This window comes from Periplaneta americana, chromosome 8, assembly GCF_040183065.1.
Source record: "Periplaneta americana isolate PAMFEO1 chromosome 8, P.americana_PAMFEO1_priV1, whole genome shotgun sequence".
Classification (NCBI taxonomy): Eukaryota; Metazoa; Arthropoda; class Insecta; order Blattodea; family Blattidae; genus Periplaneta; species Periplaneta americana.
Window position 1 is genome coordinate 175,202,637 of NC_091124.1, and position 24,691 is coordinate 175,227,327.

The following is a 24,691-nucleotide window of genomic DNA, read 5'->3' on the forward strand; positions in this document are numbered from 1 at the left end:
CCTAACGTAATGCCAAATATAATATTTACACTGCTAGAAATGCTAGCTGCGCTACCCGTGTCCACATGTGCAAATGAACGATCTTTCTCAACATTATGTCGCCTAAAAACATATTTCGTAATTCTACTGGAAATACCGGTTCAAATTGATTGGCACTCCTCAACATACATAGAAATTACACTCCATGTGTTCAATGAACTAATGAAAAAAAAAACTTTCGTTTTGACTTTGTAATTTCTGAAGTGTAGTGACAAAATTATGTACAGTTCCAGAAAAATACAAATGGCCCGAGTCTTGACGGGATTCCACTTGTATGTAGGCAACAAGTTCCGCACGACTGTCCACAAGGAGCATATATACAGGCGCTCCTATTTACTGTACACGCGTAAAGCGTTGATCTGAAACAATAAAATTAGGCGAGCCATTTTTTTCTGAAACTGTACATATTTATTAATTTATCGGATTGATGAAAAATAGTGAATTGCTTTGTATGGAGTGTGGCATTGTATGGGGCAGAAACGTGGATATTACGACGAAGTGAAGAGAACCCAATAGAAGCATTTGAAATGAGGATTTGGAGAAGAATGGAACATGTGAAGTGGACATTCAGAATAAGAAATGAAGCTGTGCTGAAAAGAATGGGTGAAGAAACTGAAACTGATCAGGAAGAGGAAAAGGAATTGGTTGGGTCACTGGTTGAGAAGAAACTGCCTACTGAAGGATGCACTGGAAGGAATGGTGAACGGGAGAAGAGTTTCAGGCAGAAGAAGACATCAGATGATAGACGACATTAAGATACACACATCAAAATTGTCTATGGAACAACTAAAAAATATGAAATATCAAGAAAATTGACCAAGTTACAAAACTGAACGGAAGTGAATATTAAAGTACTAGTCATTTGTCATTCTATCTCGTTACCATAGTAACCAACATTGTTATTTTGTATTGTTACATTGGAAAGAAATTAGTGTGTTTTAACAGGGGTCATATGTAACTAAAAACCGTGTAAAATCGTAATAAACAGTGAAGAATAGTTTTAATGATGGAAGAACGTCGTCATTTAAACCATGATGAAATGTTTAAGGGGATTCGCATTGACGAAATAAGATGGAAAATCTCATCTTGAGGAATGTTCTCCCAGTGATGTCTAAGCCGAGCGTACAGCTGATCAAGGCACTGGTTGTTGTCTAGATCCTCCGAAACGTTCCTTTGAAGGTTATTCCAAAGGTGCTCTATGGGGTTTAGATCAGTAGATTGTGCAGGCTACTGTAGCACTTGAATATTGTGTGTTTGAAACCATTGACACACCACTCCGGCAACATGTGCTCTGGTATTATTATGCATGTAGAGGAATTTAGGCCCCTACTCTTCAGCGATCGGAAGCACCAAAGGTTGCAAAATGTTTAGAATATAAACATTTGCTCGCTGTGTTCCTCTTACAAGAACGAGGTCCGTCTTTCTATTGGTCATTATTCCTCCCCAGACCATGATAGAAGCTCCTTGAAATTTGTGGATCTCCTGAACGTTCCTAAGCCTTTCTGCGTCACCTGGTGGCCTCCATATGAGCTGTCTTCTCGAGTCTGGGTGCAAACCGAAGCGTGATTCATCTGTAAAGAGGACCTGTCCCCATTGATCCACTGTCAAATTTTGATGTGTTCGATTTCCATGACGAATAGCTGGACACCTTAAAGGTCGACGGGCATGAAGACCTCTTTCATGCAGTTTATTTCTGATAGTTTGAGTTGAAACAATTACGTTACTTACATTTTGCAAGTCACTTCTTAAAATTGTGGCAGTTGAAGTTCTTTCTCTCAGGGCTTTAAGGTACAGAAATCTGTCTTGTCCTGCAGTGGTAACCCTTGGTTTTCCTTAGTGCCTTTCTTCTGGACTGTCAAATTGTTCATAACGACTCCACATTTTTTAAATTACACCTCTTCCCGTATTTAGAGCCCTTGCAGCATCAGGTTGTGTTCCGCCATTTTCAATTATGCCAATCGCCTTAAACATTTTATCATGGTTTAAATGACGACGTTCTTCCATCATTAAAACTATTCTTTACTGTTTATTACGATTTTACACGGTTTTTAGTTACATTATGTCCCCTGTTAAAACACACTAATTTAATTCTTTCCGATGTAACAATACAAAATAACAATCTTGGTTACTATGGTAACCAGGTAAAATGACAAATGACTAGTACTTTAATACTCACTTCCGTTAAGTTTTGTAACTTGGTCAATTTTCTTGATATTTCAAATTTTTTAGTTGTTCCTTAGACAATTTTGATGTGTGTATATGGAACATACGAGGAGACAAAGAGGAAGGCAGAAATAGGAGATTGGAGAAAGCTGGGTTTGCAGTGAAAGACCTGCCCTTCGGCAGAACACTGAATGAATGAATGAATGAATGAATGAATGAATGAATGAATGAATTAATTAATTAATTAATTAATGAACTGCTGCACTTGCTATAATTATATCTTCGTCTGTTATTATTGAGGAAAAAATAAGTGAACGCGAATGTTCTCTGGTCATTTGATGATAATTCGTACGTTGCTACGAACAGCGAATGTTCGCTTCGTCATTCGCTCGCTACGTTCGTATGCATCTTAATGGGACAGCATGAATATAATTTTTATAGGTATTAGGATAAAATATTAAGGAAAAACGAGCGTTGAGATAGTTCCGGTGATTTTGAAATTGGAAGTGAAGTTATACCTGAAAGTTCGATTTGCATAATACACATCACTGTTGTTAACAGAAAACCACAATTCAAGTCACACAGTGTGCACTCAATGTTGGTTGCTTGACGGTTGTCAGCCCATTTTGAGGTCTGTGGATATAGAGAGAAAAATTGGATCGGTGTCTGGTAGAGTCCCTGGGTAGCTCAGTTGTTGGAGCGTTGGTCCGTTTAACCAAAGGTCCCGGGTTCGATACCCGGCCCCGGAACAATTTTTCCTTCGAAATTATTCACTGATTTTCTAAACTCCTGCTATTCGTCCGAGAATATATTATCATTTATTAAACTTAATGTCCAGATATTTGAACTTGGTAAAAAGACCACTGGTCTGCTTACTTCCCGATTTAATTCACCTTCAGACTTGTATTCAAAGTTTTTCATGTCGTTGCATTATTTACATGGTAACAGTTCATCGTAATATTATAGTCTTTGTATAAAACACACGCTGGTGAAGAATTTCATTAATGGGAAGGAGAACGTGGCCTGATGTATCATATAAGGAGAGGAACAAATTGAACAGTTATGAGTGTTTTATACAATAATAGCAATAATAATAATAATACTTACTGGCTTTTAAGGAACCCGGAGGTTCATTGCCGCCCTCACATAAGCCCGCCATTGGTCCCTATCCTGAGCAAGATTAATCCATTCTCTATCATCATATCCCACCCCCCTCAAATCCATTTTAATATTATCTTCCCACCTACGTTTCGGTCTCCCCAAAGGTCTTTTTCCCTCCGGCCTCCCAACTAACACTATATATGCATTTCTGGATTCGTCCATACGTGCTACATGTCCTGCCCATCTCAAACGTCTGGATTTTATGTTCCTAATTATGTCAGGTGAAGAATACAAAGCGTGAAGCTCTCCGTTGTGTAACTTTCTCCATTCTCCTGTAAGTTCATCCCTCTATAATAATAATAATAATAATAATAATAATAATAATAATAATAATAATAATAATAATAATAATAATAATAATAATAATATCGAATATATTAGTCGCCTAGAATCAAACCAAACTGGACTTTATTAAAAAAATATTATTTTTCAGGAAAGACAAAAAAAACTAGTGCTATTAAACTCCAAACGGTGATTTTACTACCTAAAATCAAGGTAGATAAATTGCAGTTTGACTCTAAACGAGCAGTTTATCACATTTCCTGCAAAATTCTGAAATATGTCAAACACATATTTCAAAATTTGGAGGAAATGGATTTTGATTTTAGGTGACTCATATACTTACACTATATTGACACTAGTTGGTGATAGTCTTATAACTATTTCATAGGCCTACTACTCTTAATACCTTGTTATGAAAAATATTTTCATTATCCTACTTAATCATTATTGTATCGCTACGAGACTTCTACACAATTACTTAATATTTTATTTGTAACCTACAGCAATGCAAAGTTTATAACTTCACTTTCTCTTCACATCAAACTATGAACAGAGATTTACTCAATTTTTTCTGACTATTTTCACTTACAGTTCCGCATTCTATTCTGTTGTTTAGTTTCAGAGTTTTTTTTTTTTTTTGTAAACAATAAACTATTTTCTGAAATTTTGACCGTCTTTTACATTTATTTTTATATTGGTATGGACTTTTACGAACTATAAAATTTGAGAGTGTATGTCACGCTATTAAGTCGGTATTGACAATTTTGTCGTGAGCATAATCAAAGAAGAGGATTTACTAGTACATTTTTGTCTCAATTGAAAAGCATCCATATCTTTAACATATAAAAAAGTAATGGCTACTATGAACACTCCTGAATAACTTGTAACATCAATATGATTTTAGGACAAAAAAAACATTTGGGATTGCTTGAGAAGGCGAAAATTCACTAAGGAAATACACGCAAGCAAAAAAATGCACGTAGAATACATCACCATTCTAGGGAATTCAACTACAGTTTTGTTGATTTAAATGTTATATTATTGTACAGTATTTGTTTACAAATGGAAAGGGTTTATGCTCAATAATGTCATTTTGAACTTAGAAATTACAATAATTAAATAAAAGTAGGGATCAAGAAAAATTAACTGCAGAAAACTCATTAAAACCTCCAGAACTGGAAGAAAAAATCAGCAAAAAGAAATCCTGGAGAAAATTTCTAAAGAAAAACTATAAAAATGAAGAATAAATTATGATAATAAATCATTCAATTTATTTTCAATACGACATTTACAAGTGAGGTTACATATTTTTGTTTGTAACGATAGCAACAGCAGTAGTTCGCCATCACCGTGGCCTACAATCGGTACACAATAACTTATTATCTTACTTTGAATACATTGCATTAATGAATCACAAGCAAGACCCCACGTATAAAAACACTACAGAATCGTCTGCAGTGCCAAAGTCACGTGACTTACGTTTCCAATGTTGATACCCTGCGCAGTAGACCATGCGCGCTCTATAGGTCTATATCAACGCGCTAGCTCTATATACTTTATGATTGTAACTTCGTTTCCACGTCGGCCATTACGATAGCCCGTACTGACATCGCTATAGAAAAGTCACCAGGCTTTGAAAATCCTGTAGATTCATAACATAGGCGGAGAGAGAACCATTTCCTGGAGGGGGGGGGGGCAAGCAAAACCATAGAATCCGCATATAACGAGGTTATGGGGGACATCATTTACCTCCTCCCTCGTTATAGCTTAACCGTGGTACAGTAGCCTATATCGGAATATGATCATTTAATGAAGGTATTTTCGAGGAGCATGTTTCTTACAGTGTTACAAGTTACAACCATATCCGCGATGTTTCGAACCGAGTTGTATAAGGCTTGAACTGTGGGTCTACTACAAATTATAATAGGGCATAACTTTCTCTCTCGTACAGAAACAAATGCATACATCAATAAAACTACGTAACAGTGCTAACAGAAACTTTTTTATATGAAGCTTACCTTCCTGAAGATATCATATGAAATGTACATTCTAATTATTTTATTTAATCTCATCTTTAAGTTTACACATTATACCGGGATCACTTTTCTTTTTCTGCATTGTTGTGCAGTATGTTATTCATACATCTCCAAGTGGCTACCTGAACACCTGCAGACTTCTAACACATGAGTACAGGCTGTTACAAAAGAAAAATTACAGTGCTTCCATTTCTCAAATGAGGTATAGGATTTCTTATACATTCAGAAATTCAAAATAAATACAGTGTTAAGTTGTAGTCCAGGCACATGATCTGAAAACATTAATTCACCAATTTAAGCACAGAAACTTAATCAGAAATAAAAGCAAAAAAGATCTTTTGAATTCAATAGAATAGAAAAAAAAAAAAGAGGTCAGACAAGTTTGGGGGGCCAGTGCTCCCCCCCCCGTAACTCCGCCTAGGATTCGTATATGCAAGGCATAACAAAACCCTAAACTAACCTATCCTAACCTAACCTGCCACAGATTCGTATATGCACGGCATAGCCTGAATGTACACTAGCGTGAAACTTTCGTATTGTCACCGAAGTTACGTTGCTATTACAGAGGAGACAGCTGAAGGTGTGAGAGCGAAGTAGGAAGTGAACTACCTCAGCCAACGAGTTATAATAATAGTCATATAACTCGTTGACCTCAGCGCTCGTTTAACCAAATTAAAATGTTGATTAGGTACCAGATGATTCTGGAAGCGGACTTCTGTACAGTAGCCTATGTCTCTTTCTCAATCTTTTTCTGTTAACCGTAACATTACAAATTATAACACGGTTACTGTAATACGAAAAAATTACTTACTATTGGTAATGAATAGAGTGAAATCTGCATTGGTAACAAAAGGGAATTAAAAGTACCGGTACTCCCCAAAAATAAAAAAAACTAACCTAAACAAACCTTCCAAAATGTTGGTATCTTCATAAAATTCTATGCGGCAAGTACAAGTGGCGTATGTCATGCATGACTACAGGTGAGTGCGTAAGTCGTTATTAGGATTCTAGACTTACAATTAAACTGCAGGCATAAACCATTATTGTACAAATAGAGTTCCCTTTATACAATGAACTAAAATTCCGCTTAGATTTAGCATACCTTATGCTGGATTTCCTTCCAAAATTTGAGCTGCTAAATGTGTAGATAGTTATTAAATAACAGGAACAGTACTCCTCACTAATATACCGATAACGCGACAATAAAATTATAACATTTGATAAAAACGCTTAGACAAAAGTATTCCCTCTAAACAGTCCTCTCCACATCCTCCGGCTTCGAATTTGAATGTTGGAATTATCGATTTCAGTATTAATGAAGTCGATTATAGAGAATAATGTTTAATACATTTGTCGCACAGATTATAGCTAGCTATCGTATACAACGGTTTTACGCTCGTTTCCACAAATTACAAAATTACCATAGGTGCCAAGGACATTATTAACATCTAATGAAATGATAAACGAACTATATACAAAATAATGATAAAAACATGTCACATTTAAGAAACTATAGACGTCACTGCTGAACTATAGGATACCGATATTGATTATATTTTAAGATGATCGACGTCTACTGGTATATTTATTTTTCATAGATTGGTTTCACAAAAATGAGATTGTGCTTGCTTTTTTTAAGTTGATGCAACGTATAATAAATTGTGTATTGTCTCATATTGTTTATTCAGATGCTTACTAGCTAAATATGGGAGAATCAGCCAAAATGAAACCGGACACAATTCTCGAAGTAGTTGAAGAGGAGGAGGAATTACCAGATTCTGTTATCTGGCCCAATAGAATCTGTCTGCCAATTTCATTCAAACTACTGTCAGATTCCTGGGACCATATTCCTACAATAACAGACTTAAACCTGCTGGACACATACGAGTTCGTACAGTACCATAAGAGCTGCAGTTTTAACTGTAACTAAATATTTAATAGAAAGAATGTCATCGTCATCATCATCATCCTGATACATTTACACAACGTATTGGACCCTAGGTCTACCAGTAGTAGGCTACTTCATTTTGATGAAGTATTGCTAAGGTGCAAATCAAGATTTCAGGTGTAACTCCCTGTAAAGTTGATTTGAATAATTTCGAGGGAAAAATTGTGTTGGGGCCGGGCATCGAACCTGGGACCTTTGGTTTAACGTACCAACGCTCTACCAACTGAGCTACCCGGGAACTCTACCCGACACCGATCCAATTTTTCCCTCTATATCCACAGACTTCAAAGTGGGCTGACAACCGTCAAGCAACCAACTTCGAGTGCACACTAACTCCGAGTGACTTAAATTGTGGTTTTCTGTTAACGAACAGTGACGTGTATTATGCACATCAAGATTACAGGTGTAACTCCCTGTAAAGTCTTAAGTCTTGCTAAGGTCTTGTTATGCCTGTCTCAACTACTGAACCAACAGTGGCGAGCTAAATGTATCTTACCTTCGTCAGTAGGTCTCGCCCCATTTCGAGTGGCTTCAATTTCAAGGGAGCGAAAAACAATAGTACCTACCTAATGCTCGCATAACCCAAGATATTATTTTGCATGACAAGAAAGTGTAACATGGGACCCCCATTTTTATTTACCATCCTAAAAGGGATGTGCAATAAAATAAATCAGTCATCTTAGATGATGTTTGAACCGATCTGTAGCCTACCTACAAACGACTGATCAGTGACATTCACTGTAGTCTTCCAAGCAGTGGCATTTATGTCGTGCAAATGTTCAAAATTTATTCCCTAGGACATACTTTTAATATTGCTCGGTCGTCACTCGCCCAGTGCAAGAGTTTGAAGCTCTGGCCTAGCGACACTCCTCCCCCTCTCAAGTTTGCTTTTCCCAGGCTTTTAACTGCCTGTCATGCTTGTGACATTCCTCCCTTTCATGTGGTATGGTAGCTATTTGATTACGTCTATTTTCGGCTTTTCTTTTTCAAAATTCTCTTATGTTCCTTCAATGGAATGGTAAAAATGAGACAAGTGACCAAAAAGCTTGGAGCTCACACAGATACTTCGTCTCAGATTCCTTTTGTTTCTTATTCCATTCGTCTTCTTTCATTGTCATTGTTATTGTAGACTTTCCTCCGCTTAATAACAAGCAGAAACCTAAATTTGAAAACAGGCCTTACATTATAGGTACATGTGGAGCTTGTTCCCCCTAAGCTACACCAGTGGCTATGAAACTTTCTTTTTATTTATTTACTCTGATGGAGTTATTCTCTTTCACATCACCAGAAAAGACCTAAGCCTGTTAGCTGTTTCTGTCGAGTATAAACCATTCTAATATACAGGCTGATCCGTTTGGGTATGGATAATATTAATTTATTATTATAAAGCTATTATGATAGTATGAGAAATTTCTTGCTGATAATATTATGCTTAAAAGATGGAAATTTCCATACATGGCAAGCATGAAAATCAATAATGTGAAAAAAAAATCGTTGATAATTTAAATGGCCACTACAAATCAACAGTGGGCACAATGTGTTCTTTTGGTATGCGAAATTTGAGAGTGTTAAACGAGTTCAAAGAGGATTTCGACGTGAATTTGGTGTGCGTAATGTACCTAAATGTGATTCTGTACAGTTGTGTTATCGAACATTTGTAGAAACAGGTGCAGGAGGTCGCAGACAAAACCCAAAACGAGAAGCGGCTATCTCTGAAGCCATGACAAGAAGTCCTACAAAAAGTTTAAGATGACTGTCAGCGTATTGTTCAAAAGTATCTAGAACTGTAGGCTACCCATAACACGTCTACAAGCCTTACGCGATGACGATCATGAAGCTCGTTTCAATTTTGCATCCATGGTGTGCCAACAGTTTGCAGATGATGATGACTTCTTAAATAAATGACTATTTACAGATGAAGCAACTTTTCATGTCAGCGGGAGAGTAAACACACACAATTGCATTACTTGAGCAAGGGAAAATCCACATGTCTCCTACGAGCTTGAAAAGTCAAGTCCAAAAGTTCACGTATGGTGTGGAGTGAGCAGTAATAAAGTGTGTGAATCATTCTTCTTTGCGGAAAAGAGAATATGCTATGGATCTTACTTGAATATGTTGCAGTTGTGTCTGTTGCCACAATTCGAGGAAGACAACAATATGAACATTGTATTCCAGCAAGATGATGCACCCCCTCACTGGGCATGGGAGGTTCGTAATATTCTAAATGGGGTATGGGTTGAATTGCATTACTGTTATAAGTTGTGCAGAGTGCGCAATAGGTGTCATGTAGAATTCTGAAAAATGTCCCATCTCTCAATGTTGTCTACACAAAGTTTCAACAAATAAAGTTCAGTAGTAAATGTTTAACAGTATTTTTATTTTATCCATAACCAAACAGATCACCCTGTACAGTGCATATCATCGGCAGATTTACTTACTTACTGGCTTTTAAGGAACTCGGAGGTTCATTGCCGCCCTCACATAAGCCCGCCATTGGTCCCTATCCTCAGCAAGATTAATCCATTCTCTATCATCATATCCCACCTCCCTCAAATCCATTTTAATATTATCTTCCCATCTACGTCTCGGCCTCCCTAAAGGTCTTTTTCCCTCCGGTCTCCCAACTAACACTCTATATGCATTTCTGGATTCGCCCATACGTGCTACATGCCCTGCCTATCTCAAACGTCTGGATTTAATGTTCCTAATTATGTCAGGTGAAGAATACAATGCGTGCAGTTCTGTATTGTGTAACTTTCTCCATTCTCCTGTAACTTCATCCCTCTTAGCCCCAAATATTTTCCTAAGAATCTTATCCTCAAACACCTTTAACCTATATTCCTCTCTCAAAGTGAGAGTCCAATTTTCACAACCATAAAGAACAACCGGTAATATAACTGTTTTATAAATTCTAACTTTCAGATTTTTTGACAGCAGACTGGATGATAAAAGCTTCTCAACCGAATGATAACAGGCATTTCCCATATTTATCCTGTGTTTAATTTCCTCCCGAGTATCATTTATATTTGTTACTGTTGCTCCAAGATATTTGAACTTCTCCACCTCTTCAAAAGATAAATTTCCAATTTTTATATTTCCATTTCGTACAACATTCTCGTCACGAGACATAATTATATACTTTGTCTTTTCGGGATTTACTTCCAAACCTATCTCTTTACTTGCTTCCAGTAAAATCCCATGTTTTCTCTAATCGTTTGTGGATTTTCTCCTAACATATTCACGTCATCCGCATAGACAAGCAGCTGATGTAACCCGTTCAATTCCAAACCCTCTCTGTTATCCTGGACTTACCTAATGGCATTGTTAATTTGGGGGGGGGGGGAGGCTTGAGTTTGTTTTGCATATACCGGTACATATGTTAAATAATATCTCAATATCCTTTTACATTTCTATAAAGTTGCTATGTTTCCCTTTTACAGTTTGGTGTCTGAAAAAGAAGTAAATTAACAATATGATAACAGATAAAATTAAGCTTATATGCTCACTTACTCAGTTGCAACTGCTTTGGTTTCTGAGAAAATCTACTGACATCGTTACCTGTGATGGTCTTTTTATTTAGTCCATTTTCTATCTGAAGCCAGAGTAGTAGACCTAAATCTCTCTTGGGTCATTGAAGTTCTCAGCCATGTTTTGATCTTTCTTATTGCAGGAAAAAACACTTTACAAGCTGCTGAACTTAACGGGAATGATAACAGCAGCTCTTAGAACTTAAACAAATTAGGGAGTAGGTTGTTCTTTACTATTTTGTTCAAATGACCGAAGCCAGAGCAATTAAATTCAACTGCTCTGTTTCTAATACTGTTTCTGACAATTGACATTTCTGCTTTGATTAGAGTTTCATCTAAGCCTACTTTCAAACATTTAACATACAGACGTGGACAAATTATTAGACTAAATTAATTATATGTGCAACAAAGCTATATTTATCAGGATAAATAATGAACAAAAATGTATTTTGCACAGAAATAATGAACAGAAAATTGAGTCTGGAGGTTACTAATATTTTGTGAACATTCCCTTATTCTTTCTTAACACGTTGATTTTGTCAGAGATGGTGGGAACCAAAGTTTGACACTTTCTCTGAGTGTCAGCATCATTTAGCCAGATATCAGACAGTGCTTAAATGAGTCCATGTTTTGATGTAGGCCTCTTTTTGTTCACTTTCTTCTTCAGTATTTATCACACATTTTCAATTTTGTTCATGTCCGGTCTTCTTGCAGGCCATGGGAGAACACACTGTTGAATATCTTCTGCAGTACCGTATATATAATTAAAACACCAGTAGTACCAACACAGCCACACAAAATATATTTAACTATTGGAAAAATATACCAGAAGATGTAAACAATCATATTTTATAATAGAGACTCTATGAATTATACTAATAGTTGAAACGACGAATTATATTACGTTTCCAAGAAAAACGTTTTAGTCTAATAATTTTTCCACGTCTGTAGTTCGTAACAAATGAATTTTCCTTCTCAGTATCCAAGTTCAACAGATCATCAGCAGCATTTGCCAGGGACAAGGATTCTTCACTGAACATGTACCTGAATCTATCAGTCAAAACATCTAGAACTTCTTTGAAATACACACTTATCTTCTAATAGTCCTGATCATAGGTCAGTTTCTATCTGATGCTTTTCCAATTCACTGCGTGCTAAAGCAGGGAGATGCACTATCACCTTTACTTTTTAACTTCGCTTTAGAACATGTCATTAGGAAAGTTCAGGATAACAGGCAGGGTTTGGAATTGAACGGGTTACATCAGCTTCTTGTCTATGCAGATGACGTGAATATGTTAGGAGAAAACCCACAAACGATTAAGGAAAACACGGGAATTTTACTGGAAGCAAGTAAAGCGATCGGTTTGGAAGTAAATCCCGAAAAGACAACGTATATGATTATGACTCGTGACCAGAATATTGTACGAAATGGAAATATAAAAATTGGAGATTTATCCTTCGAAGGGGTGGAAAAATTCAAATATCTTGAAGCAACAGTAACAAATATAAATGACACTTGGGAGGAAATTAAACGCAGAATAAATATGGGAAATGCGTGTTATTATTCGGTTGAGCAGCTTTTATCATCTAGTCTGCTGTCAAAAAATCTGAAAGTTAGAATTTATAAAACAGTTATATTACCGGTTGTTCTGTATGGTTGTGAAACTTGGACTCTCACTCTGAGAGAGGAACATAGGTTAAGGGTGTTTGAGAATAAGGTGCTTAGGAAAATATTTGGAGCTAAGCGGGATGAAGTTACAGGAGAATGGAGAAAGTTAGACAACGCAGAACTGCACGCATTGTAATCTTCACCTGACATAATTAGGAACATTAAATCCAGACGTTTGAGATTGGCAGGGCATGTAGCACGTATGGGCGAATACAGAAATGCATATAGAGTGTTAGTTGGGAGGCCGGAGGGAAAAAGACCTTTGGGGAGGCCGAGACGTAGATGGGAGGATAATATTAAAATGGATTTGAGGGAAGTGGGATATGATGATAGAGACTGGATTAATCTTGCACAGGATAGGGACCGATGGCGGGCTTATGTGAGGGCGGCAATGGACCTTCTGGTTCCTTAAAAGCCATTTGTAAGTAAGTAGTCCTGATCACTCTACTTAAATTCCCCTCAGACTTCCCAACAAGTGAGGATACAAAACTGTCTCTCAGCATCACATTTTCTTCTCTAGAATGCTTTTAGATTTTCTAAGTAGATGCGTTTAACTGAAAACTCTCAACATTCCAGAATATTTAACAGTGACACAATGTCCACCACTATGTACAGAGGTGCACTCATTATGAGTGACTAAGTGGCCGGGGTCCAAAAGAACAACGCGCCGTCTTGAATCATGAAGTGATTACTTACGCTTATCATATTACTATGATGTACCGAAGTACATATGATATTTCCGTGCAGGAATTCTGCATTACTATATGGTGAAGAATGGGTAGAACAGAGAAAAATTATCTTCGGCAACGGGGCTCGAACCCGGGTTTTCAGCTCTACGTGCTCATGCTTTATCCACTAAGCCACACCGGATTCTAGTTGCAATGCCAGATTGAATCCTTCTCACTTTAAGTTCTACATCTCTGTTCCCCTTTGGTGGCCTACCCTCATTTACAGTGAAACCTCTCATTTACGGACATCGAAGGGACATAACAATCTGTCCGTATCTTGGAAGTGTCCTTTATTGGGAGGGAGGCTCCCCAATCTCACAGTAAATTTGTAATATGTATCCCTTCACGCTTTAAATGAAATGTATTACTGTAGTTTAATTCTAAATATAGTATACTACAGTAAATTCTTTGGAACTTTGAACTACAGTAGATAAGACCGAAAAAGGAAAATACAGTACTGTGCCATGCAATTTTATTCTAGGTTGACAGTTAAGCAGTATTATAATTTACAATTTTCAACTTAACCTTTACGTTCAGGTGCCATGTCTCTCGAAACAGAACAACTGATTGAAGTGAAGAGAATAATCTTACTAACCCTATCATGTGTCGAATACAATTTCACGATCGCAGAAACGTTGGACCCATCAGACAGGTTATATTTTGTGACTTGTTTATCCACCTGCTTCCAGCTAACAAGGAGTAGCCGGCTGGGCTAGTGGTAGCCTACAAGACCCTTATTGTCTTCTTTCATGTTAAGAAATTTCTGTACAGTTCTCAAAATTAATTTTCCATTTTTGTAACGCATTAGGTCTCGAAATCCAAGTTCTGTCCACAGTCAGGAGGTACAGCAAGCTTTAGGACTGTGAAACAATTGTCCGTGTCTGTGTCTAAGAGTGTCCGTACACGAGAATTAAATTTATCATTATTTCTATATTATTTCAGTTGGGACATAAAAATCTGTCCGTATATGAGGAGTGTCCGTATCTTGGGAGTGTCCGTAAGGAGAGGTTTCACTGTACTATCACAGAATATGTGACAGTGGCACAATGTCCAACACTATGTACAGAGGTGCACTCATTACAAGTGACTAAGTGGCTGGGTCCGGCGGAACAATGCGCTGTCTTGAATCACGAAGTGATTACTTATGCTTATCACATTCTGTGACACAGTACATGAGGGTAGGCCAACAAAGGAGAACAGAAATGTAGAACTTAAACTGAGAAGGATTCAATCCAGCATCGAAACTAGAATCCGGTGTGGCTTAGTGGATAAAGCTTCAGCACATAGAGCTGAAAACCCGGGTTTGAGTCCCGGTGCCAGAGAGAATTTTTTTCTCCGTTCTACCACAGTCTACTATATACAGTCACAAAGCTTAAGTTTTGAGGGTGCTAGAAACAATAGACTGTGAAGGTTCTATTTTACATTGCCTGTAATGAGGCGATATTAGCGATCCTAATGGTGAGCAACTATCTAATGTTTGCATATTTACTACGTATTGAGCTTTGCGACTGTATATACTAGACTGTGGTTCTACCCAATCTTCACCATATAATAAATTAGTGTTTTGTTTTTATCTTTGACTCCATGAACGTTTGCAGGGCTGTGGCTTCAATTACTGGTGCAAACGATTATTATGAAAATCTCCTGAGCTTCTGGTATGTTGACATCATATCAGAAGTTTTGTGCCAGGTTCAGGAGTCCAATATGAAAGCCGAGGATCAGAGGGCACTGCTGGCATGGACTGGATACCTACATTCACTCATCCAAGGTGAGGTTCCTCTTATTAATAAAATAATCAAATGTCAATGTAAAGAAGGACAACAAATAGCCAATATAAATAGAGGAGTAAGACAAGGATGCCCATTGTCACCATCACTTTTTAATGTGTATATGGACGACATCGTGCTGAAGTGGCAGATGGATTTGAAAGTACATTTTAAAATTAAAAACATAAACTTAGATACGATACTTTTTGCTGATGATCAGGTTTTAATTTGTGCTTCCGAAGATGACCTACAAATGGCAATATTTAAATTAAACAAAATTAGCAAAGAAAATAACTTAACTATATCGGCTACTAAAACAAGAGTGTTAGCCTTTAGAGGATTAGAAACAATTAGTGCCAAAATCGTGTTGAATGGAAGACTGATAGAACAAATTAATACTTTTAATTATCTGGGCTGCAATATCTCATATGCAAGGAAAGAAGACTTTACAAATAAAATAAACAAATTTAATTACTTCTGTGGGGTAATAAAAAGAACTTTAAAATACACTGGAAAAGAAACAGGATTAAAATTTTATAAAGTTATAGCAGTCCCTATGTTACTATACGGCTCTGAATTCTAGACTCTTACTAAATCCGAAGAAAAAAGAATCGAGGTGATAGAAATGAGATTTTTGAGGAGTATAGCAGGTTATACTCTCTTAGACAAGTAACGCAATGAAGACATCAGACTAGAACTGAATATATTCAATTTAATTGAAAAACTCACAGAATATAGGAATAAATGGAAGCAACACGTTGAAAGAATGACTCAAGACCGTATTCCTAAATTAATATTCGACTACAGACCAACTGGTAAACGAAACATAGGTAGACCCAGGAAAAGATGGCTTCAACAATTTTAAAATTTATATACTTCATGAGACCGGAACGAGCCAAACAAGGCTTAAACCATGTGGTTGATGATGATGAAATGTCATGCGAGATTCCAGGTGCTGGAATAATTTGTAGTTCAGTTATAAGCAGACATCGGATTCTAGGGCAAATGCCTATTTTGTTTCTTTAGGAGAAAAGTAAAAATAATTATTAATATTTGTGTTTCATGGAAATTGAAAGGTATTCAAAGAGTTTTATAGTGCCCTAAAATGCCCTAAAACGGTTATTAGAGCCTAATTTGTTAATATTAGCCTAAAAATGCCTAACTCACTGTAAAGTTTCGCATTTTACTCTTACTTTTTATAATTTACACATGCATTCACTGCGAAATTTAAGGCATTTAAAAAGTGGAAAGTTTGCTTCACACCGGCCATGAAACCATTGATAAAGGAAACAAAATGTTTTGAATCTCACGACACTCGCAATAGATTTCACCGAATTTAACATGTTTGGAGGCATAAATGCCGACAAAGAACCAACCTTAGTTTTGAAGCAGGCAACAATCACAACATGTGCTGCTACCGATTCAGAGATATACTATACTATAAAAATGACTGTTTTCGGTCTGAAACCGATTAGCTGTACTGCCCTTCAGAGTGTCATAAAATTACAATTTCTGGTGGTGTACTGTGCAGATAATTATAATAAAGTCTGAACATGGAACTGAATTTCAATAACTTAAAATGAGTAATCTTGATATCAATAATCATTATTTCATTAGTTTCAATATATTAAATTTGTTCAGCTCTGTTTATAAATATAATATAGTATTCTTTTTTAATGTTTAAACATACTTTTTTGTGCGTATTTTAGTGTATAACTAAAATTTCAGTGAAAGAAATAAGTATGATACCTTGATGTGCCTAAAATGCCTATTTTCATTAAAATAGAGCCTAATTTCACAAATTTTGAGCTTATTTTAGGCGCCTAAAACTGCAATTTTTAGTGCCTAAAAATCCGATGTCTAGTTATAAGATGCATTTCACCTAAGAATTTTGAAGTTCTATGTATATAAGTGCATTAGCTTCCAATGATTATTGAGAAATGCTAAAGGTATTGCAAAGGAAATCTGACTATCTTAAGAAAATCTTACCCAATACAGTTCGTTGTCCATCAGTATAAATTTCATATTTCTCTCTTTACAATTTGAACTTAGTCTTAGGTGGCAAAAGTTGATGAATTAGTCATTAAGATGATGTACCTCACACATCGGAGTCGTTTCATATTTACATTCCACTATTACATGTAAAGAGTTGTTTGACAAAATATATACCAATATCATATCATCATATTTACATTTAAAGTGTACAGTATATTTTTACATCATTTATATTTAAGTTTTGAACCATTATATTAAATGTTTTACGACAAGCAATAATAACATACATACATATGCCTTTTAATTAAAAGAGAGAAAAATATAAATATAACTAGACACGGGTTAATTCAGTCCCAGTAGTCTCTTTATATTTATTTAAAATTTAATTAATTAAACAATCCCACAGTTTTATTCAGTTTCAAATGCTTTTTCACAATATCTTTCTGTAGTATACTCCGCCCTGGATTTCTTCTTCTTCTTTGGTTCTACAGCTAGGTTCCAGCCTTGACTGCCCCAACGATGCTTTTCCATGTCCTTCGATCTAACACCTTTGTTTTCCATCCTCTAACACCTGCTGCTACTATATCCTTCTCCACTTCATCCAGCCATCTTAGCTGAGGTCCCCCTACTTTTCTGGTGCCAAAAGGTATAGTGAGAGTCAATTTCTTCCAAGGATAATTTTTATCCTTCCTACAGATATGGCCTAGCCACTTGACTCTCCTAACTTTAATTTCTCTGCAAACATCTGGTTCTTTAAAAAGTTGGTATAATTCATAGTTATATCTTTTCCTCCAACTGCACTCATCATTTACTGGTCCGTATATCATCCTCAAAACCTTTCTCTCAAATATACTCAGCCTACAATTGTCGGCACTGTCAACTGCCCAGGTTTCGGATCCATAAAGCAGGACTGGTCTTATTAATGTTTTATATAATTTGCACTTAGTGTTGAGGCTGATATCATGTGATCTTAACTGTTTTTGGAGTCCCTGATAGCATCTGTTTGCTGTGAGGAGTCTATGTTGGATTTCTGCACTCACATTATTATCTGAGGTGACTAGTAAACCTTACTTACTTACTTACTTACAAATGGCTTTTAAGGAATCCAAAGGTTCGTTGCCGCCCTCATATAAGCCCGCCATCAGCCCCTATCCTGTGCAAGATTAATCCAGTCTCTATCATCATACCCCACCTCCCTCAAATCCATTTTAATATTATCCTCCCATCTACGTCTCGGCCTCCCTAAAGGTTTTTTTCCCTCCGGTCTCCCAACTAACACTCTATATGCATTTCTAGATTCGCCCATACGTGCTACATGCCCTGCCCATCTCAAAGGTCTGGATTTTAAGTTCCTAATTATGTCAAGTGAAGAATACAATACTAGTGAACCTAGGTACTTAAATTCGGTAACTTTTCCGAACTTGTATCCTCCTACTTCAAGATACTCCATTTCTGAAGGATTGATTGATACCTCCATATACTTGGTTTTACCCTCATTTACTTTGAGGCCCATTTGCTGTGCTGCAGCATCTAGGTTGATGAATACATCTTTGATGGCTCTTTCTGATCTCCCAACAATATCAATATCAGCATAAGCCGATATTTGCACCGATTTGTGGAATATTGTACCCCTCCTTTCAATTCCTGAGCTCCAGATAACCTTTTCCAAAGCAATATTGAACAACAGACATGCAAGTGCGTCACCTTGTCTAAGGCCTTTCTGTGTATAGAAAGGTTCTGAAAGTCCTCCCTGTAGTTTAACTCTAAAATTAACCCTAGTTAGGGTTGATCTTGTCAGGGCAACAAGCTTCGTAGGAATTCCAAGCTCCTCCATGGCATCAAACAACTTCTCCCTGTTAATACTATCGTATGCTGCCTTATAACCGCCCTGGATTTATTTTAAGAAATAAGTGACATCTGGTATAATTTAATGAATCACATTTATATAATATTAGGCAGGGTTTTCTTCTAGCCTACGAGGCCTACTCTTGGTTCTTTCATCACATATTGGCAGGTTCCCCAAAATTTCTCATATTATAATTTGGAGTGTTTTTATTTTCAAAACAAGTCTGCTATGAAAGAGTACAAATATGCTGATATACTATATAAAATATATGGCATGTAATGTGATATGACATATTTATTGTCTTCAGCTTTCCATGGTATACGATGCCATCACTTGCTCATTTACAATTTCTTCATCAGTGTTTTCTTGCCAATTGAATTTATAATAATACAATCCTTCCTCTATGCCAGTGATGTCAAAGCAAGCACATTTTTCTTACCTTGACGTCGTGCGTGGGCAGCAAGCGCTAAGTATGGAAAGAGGAAGGGTTGTGTATATGAATAAGCAACCTGTTGGATTAAGAAAGCAGTGGTGCATAAACTTCAAACGGAACGTGAAATTTTATGTCGTTATTTTTATATGGCTTCTTTCTGTTTAATATTGTCTATATTGTCTGTAAAACAAAAGTACTAACACTGATTTCTTAATATTACACTTGTGTTTTAAATCTTAATAACATAATAGAGAGTTAAGAAGGAATATTCACTTAAATTCCATAGTAGTATAATATTATACTGTATTAAGTGGATGAAACAAATCATTCATAAAGAAAGTGATATTCCAAAGAAAGAGATTGAGTATGACATGATAAGTTGGAATTTATATTGATGGTATCTTTAGCCTTACAAAAGTAATCAATAAACCAATCCAAACAATATTACAGTACAAAGCAAAGTTACCTAGGTACTGTATATGTTTTAAGTGTAACTAATATTACATAACAAAACTCTTATCGCATTAGGCTTTTAAGGTGATATTTGTGAGCAACTTCCTATCATCAGAATATTAAATTATTTTCTCGAAATCTGCTGAGGCTATAGAGCTGACATTTTTACAACACATGGGCACGTATCTTTTGCTTATGATGTAACAGTAGTTGCTTTGTTAATTCATTTCCTTACAAACAATTTCCATGTGAATATTTTCAAAATTTTCAATACATTATCTTCAGTAATACGTATATACGGTATATAGATTTACGAAAACATTGTGTAAGGCTACTAAATAAATAGGCCTATACCTGAAAATTTCACTTTTTTATAAAAAAGTTGAGAAAATATTTATTTTGAATAAAAAAATCAAACTTGTGAAAAATGAGCATTAAAATTAAAACTTACATTCTTATAATGCACTTATACTTCTCAGGCAAATCTAAAAATTAACATGGATACAGTTTTAATAAGTTCTCTTCCCTTTATCTATTGAATCAGTGCTGGCCATCCCTGAATATAGCTCGACCAAGCGGCATATACCACCTCTTTCGTCTGTCTCTTTCCTTTCCGCTGTAAAGCGCTCAGGCTCTCCTGGGCTCTAAAGCGCGCGCTTGCTCCTGTCGGCATCAATTGACATGCCTGCTCTATGCTATCTTAATTCTCACCTACTCTCCCATTCATATTTCCTCTTTACTGTTCCCTATCCTCCTTGTTTCTAAATTCTATACTTAATTTCTCCCTTTTCTTCTGACACATCACTTCTCCCCCCTTCTCTTTACACATGACATGTAAGTTAATGTATGCACGCGCATAAATATGAGGGAGAGGAAATTTGAACTCAATAAAGATCTTTTCAATACCTTTGACTTTTCAGCTGTTAGTTTCAAGTGGTAATGTGTGAAATGATATCTAGTGGAAGTAAAAATTACTAAAACATGTTTAATTTTCACATTGAATAATCCACATTTTATTGGTGTATAACGTCAGAAAAGGGAATAGTTGCATTAGCCAAAAAGAAGGTAAGCTCCATTGCGCTGTCCTCTTCTAAGTCAAGTATGTTGTTGTTATTGTTTTCTAATGCCAGGCGTTTGACAAAGTCATTTGACCTCTTGCACTCCAATATTTTTCAAAGATATTATCATGGCCAGCCACTGAAGCACAGATTTTGAGGTGTTCCGAATCGATTTCTTGGTTTGAGTTGCACAATGGGCAGTTAGGACACTGATATATTCCAATTCTATGCAGGTGTTTGGCCAAACAATCATGGCCTGTTGCCAATCTAAATGCAGCTACAGACGATTTTCGTGGTAAGTCGGGAATTAACTATGGATTCTGATGCAGAGAGTTCCATTGTTTCCCTTGAGATTGTGTTATCAAATTTTGTTTGTTGAAGTCTAAGTATGTAGACTTAATAAATCTTTTCACAGAGTAATACATAGATTTAGTAACAGGTCTGTAGGTAGCAGTGCTGCCCTTCTTTGCTAAAGCATCCGCATTCTCGTTTCCCAGGATTCCACAATAGGATGGTATCCATTGGAATACAATTCTTTTATTGAGTGATATTAATTGAGAGAGCATTTTAGTTATTTCTGCTGTTTGAGATGAAGGTGTGTGTTTAGAGACTATTGATAGAATAGCTGCTTTGGAGTCTGACAATATAACTGCATTATTAAATTTATTGATGTGGCATAGAAGATTCCTGAGACTTTCACTTATTGCTTGTTGTTCCATATCCAAGAGATCTATGTATAAAGTGAGAAGAGACAGCACGTAACACCTGCACCGGCACATTGTTCTCTGGAGATCAAGGATCCGTCAAGTATTGAATCAGCCTTCTGAAGGAAATAACATGTCAGATACTTATTTTAGTCTTAAACGTGCATAAAGTGTCATTTTCTTTCAATACTACAATACTAATTTAAATAAGGAGAATATAAAAGCTTCAGTTTCGTATAATGGTATTCAGGTATTCTGGTTCAGAAATATTATGTTTCTAATGAAAAATTATGTACCTACCATAGGAAAAGATGCAACTTCACGCGAGGATGTGTTTCGAAGTCTGCGCAGTGCTATGCTTCAGGGAAATGGACCGCAGCAGGTGAAGAATATGAAGGTCCTCGCAGACATTCTGTATGATATGTGAGTACCCTGCGCTGGAATGAAGTACTGAAGTGAAATTGAAAGAGATTGTAGTTAAAGAGCCTCTGAAGCAGCCTGTTATTACGCATCTGTGCAGTGCCAGATTTAGGCCTAGGAAGTTGCCTAGGGCGGCAACTCTCTCTCTCTCTCTTTTTTTCCTTTATTCTTTCCTTTTTTTTCTTTTTCATTTTGATTTTACAGTGAAATTCCTTTTTAAAACACTTGTTGGTAAACCTTTTCTGAAGTTGTTTTTGAACACCTTGTGGAAGTCGGATATTGTTTTATTATTGCACTGTCACGGTCGCGGCGAGAGTAAAAGGAAAGTGTGCAGCTGCATAATTATATTGTAATGCCAGTATCACGTTATTATACTATGGAACTGCTTAAATTTAACTGCTTGTATAAGCAAGAATGCATTATTGAAAATCAAATTGGATGTGTGTCTATTATTGTTCGCTATGAATAATAACCATAACTCTCAGTTACCAGTACACTTCCAATATAATATATCGTCAACAATACTATTTAATCACTTTCCAGTACGTTTTTTTTTTAATCCAATGCCATCAGGTTGTCTTTTCGACATTTCTGGCCGTGGCTTAGTTGTAACCCACTTCTGAGGTTGGGGCGCCTGGAAGGCGGAGTTACATTACCCCGATGATGTGATAGGATGATTATGATAATGTGGTGCCAGGAGAGGTCTTAAATCTAAACCTAACCTAAATTCCAGACCATGGACGAACACAGGAATAATCCCCTTTAAGGAAAAATTCCTGTGCTCTAACCGGGAATCGAACCTGGGACCTCATGAACTATAGCCAGAAGCTCTGACCACTATACCTGTTTTCTTTTAAAGATGGGACATGACAGTTAAGCGGCCGAGCTTGGAACTACAGTGCCATGTTGCCAATATGGACTACGACGCTGCCAGCTGATGAAAGCTAGCAATTGTTGTTAAGATGGCTGACGTTAAAACATTCATTGACAATTAACGCGAAGGTAAGAAAACAATACAAAAATCGACAGAGAATCAAAGACGAAACGTGCCAATGCTAACATTGTGTGCACAATAAATGTAACCAAGAGAGCTATTAAGCACTCGCCATATGGAAACTGTAAGTATGGCAACTCAACCATTGTTACCATAGCAACAGGCCTACCACGCTATGTGACATTCAGTTGTTTTTCCGATCGCAATGCTCCTGTCATGTCCCATCTTTCAAACAAACAAGTATAGACCATACTATATAATTCGATATGGAAGGTTTATTCCGCAAAGAGTTGGAGTTTATTATTCAAGTTACTTTATATTTCCTATCGAAATAAGAAATACTCGTATTAATTATACCCCAACAAAACAATGTTTAAAAATAAACCACAGCTTGCCTTTCACAAATCAATTTTGTTTCAACAATGAATAAGTTTGAATATGTTTCTTTGCATAGAGTCTGATATTGTGCTTCGTCAGATCGATTTCATGACACCATCAGTGCTTTCTCTGGAAGAAAATGCGAAGAAAATCTTTGTAATTCACAAGTTAGAAGCATATATTTTGATTCCAGTAATTTGTTGTTTTCTGAATTGTAACATTTCTTTTAAAACTAATTTAAACTAAACATGACCTGTATAATGGCTACTCATAAACTTTTGTGGGAGTTGGGGGGGGGGGCAGTAAATTTTAGCACTGCCTAAGGGCGACACTATATCTAAATCCGGTCCTGCATCTGTAATAATGTTCATATATACCTGAAGCAGAAGAGGCCAGAAGACCTAATCCAAGATAGTTGTTGTTGTTGATGATGATGATGATGATGATGATGATGGTGATATTGAAAGAGAGAATAGTGATAAGTAAATGACATATTAAGTATTATTTGAGACTTTCACAGTGATGAATATGGTATGAGGTTTTTGATTATTTCCATTGCATTGTAAATGTAAAGTCATCCAAGATCTCAGTCCTATATATCTTGGATTTTAACTCGGTTGTTTACTGTTTTTATTTATTAATTTCTTCCTTGTTTCATGTCAGAAAACTCTCTACCCCTTAAAAGGGCTGACAGGTTAAAGGCTGTTAGAGTTGCCAATCTTTTTTGAAGAAAATACGGGAGACTAAGAAATCGACAAACTTTCACATAGAAAACTGGCAAATTATTAAATTCACTATGGCAGTTAAAGTTTGTCCAACCAAAGAATAAAATGATGCACGTGGTCTTGAGAGCTCAGAATTGATAGTGACTCTTGTTTGTCGCCATGAGAACAGATCTATTCTTGTTCCATGGTTTACATCACTTTATTATTTTTCTCGAATAGAGTATAGCTTAAATTAAGAGTATTTTGAGACAGATTTATCGTTACATAATAGCTTGTAATAATTTTTAACAAATTGTAAAAATTTCCTGCTTGAGTAATTGAAGTCGACTGCAATTTCCAGTTCTGACTTGATTAGATGTGTGTTGC

The 24,691-nt window shown here is 36.3% G+C and overlaps 1 protein-coding gene across 1 annotated transcript in view; it reads left to right on the forward strand.

Annotated features, from left to right (window-relative positions):
* The window catches only part of LOC138705255 (uncharacterized), a 77,662-nt gene that overhangs the window by 28,822 nt on the left and 24,149 nt on the right, over positions 1-24,691 (forward strand). Inside the window, exons 2-3 of the mRNA XM_069834086.1 lie at positions 15,152-15,321; positions 22,114-22,231. Of these exons, the coding sequence (XP_069690187.1) occupies positions 15,152-15,321; positions 22,114-22,231 (288 nt within the window). The remainder of the gene's footprint in view (positions 1-15,151; positions 15,322-22,113; positions 22,232-24,691) is intronic.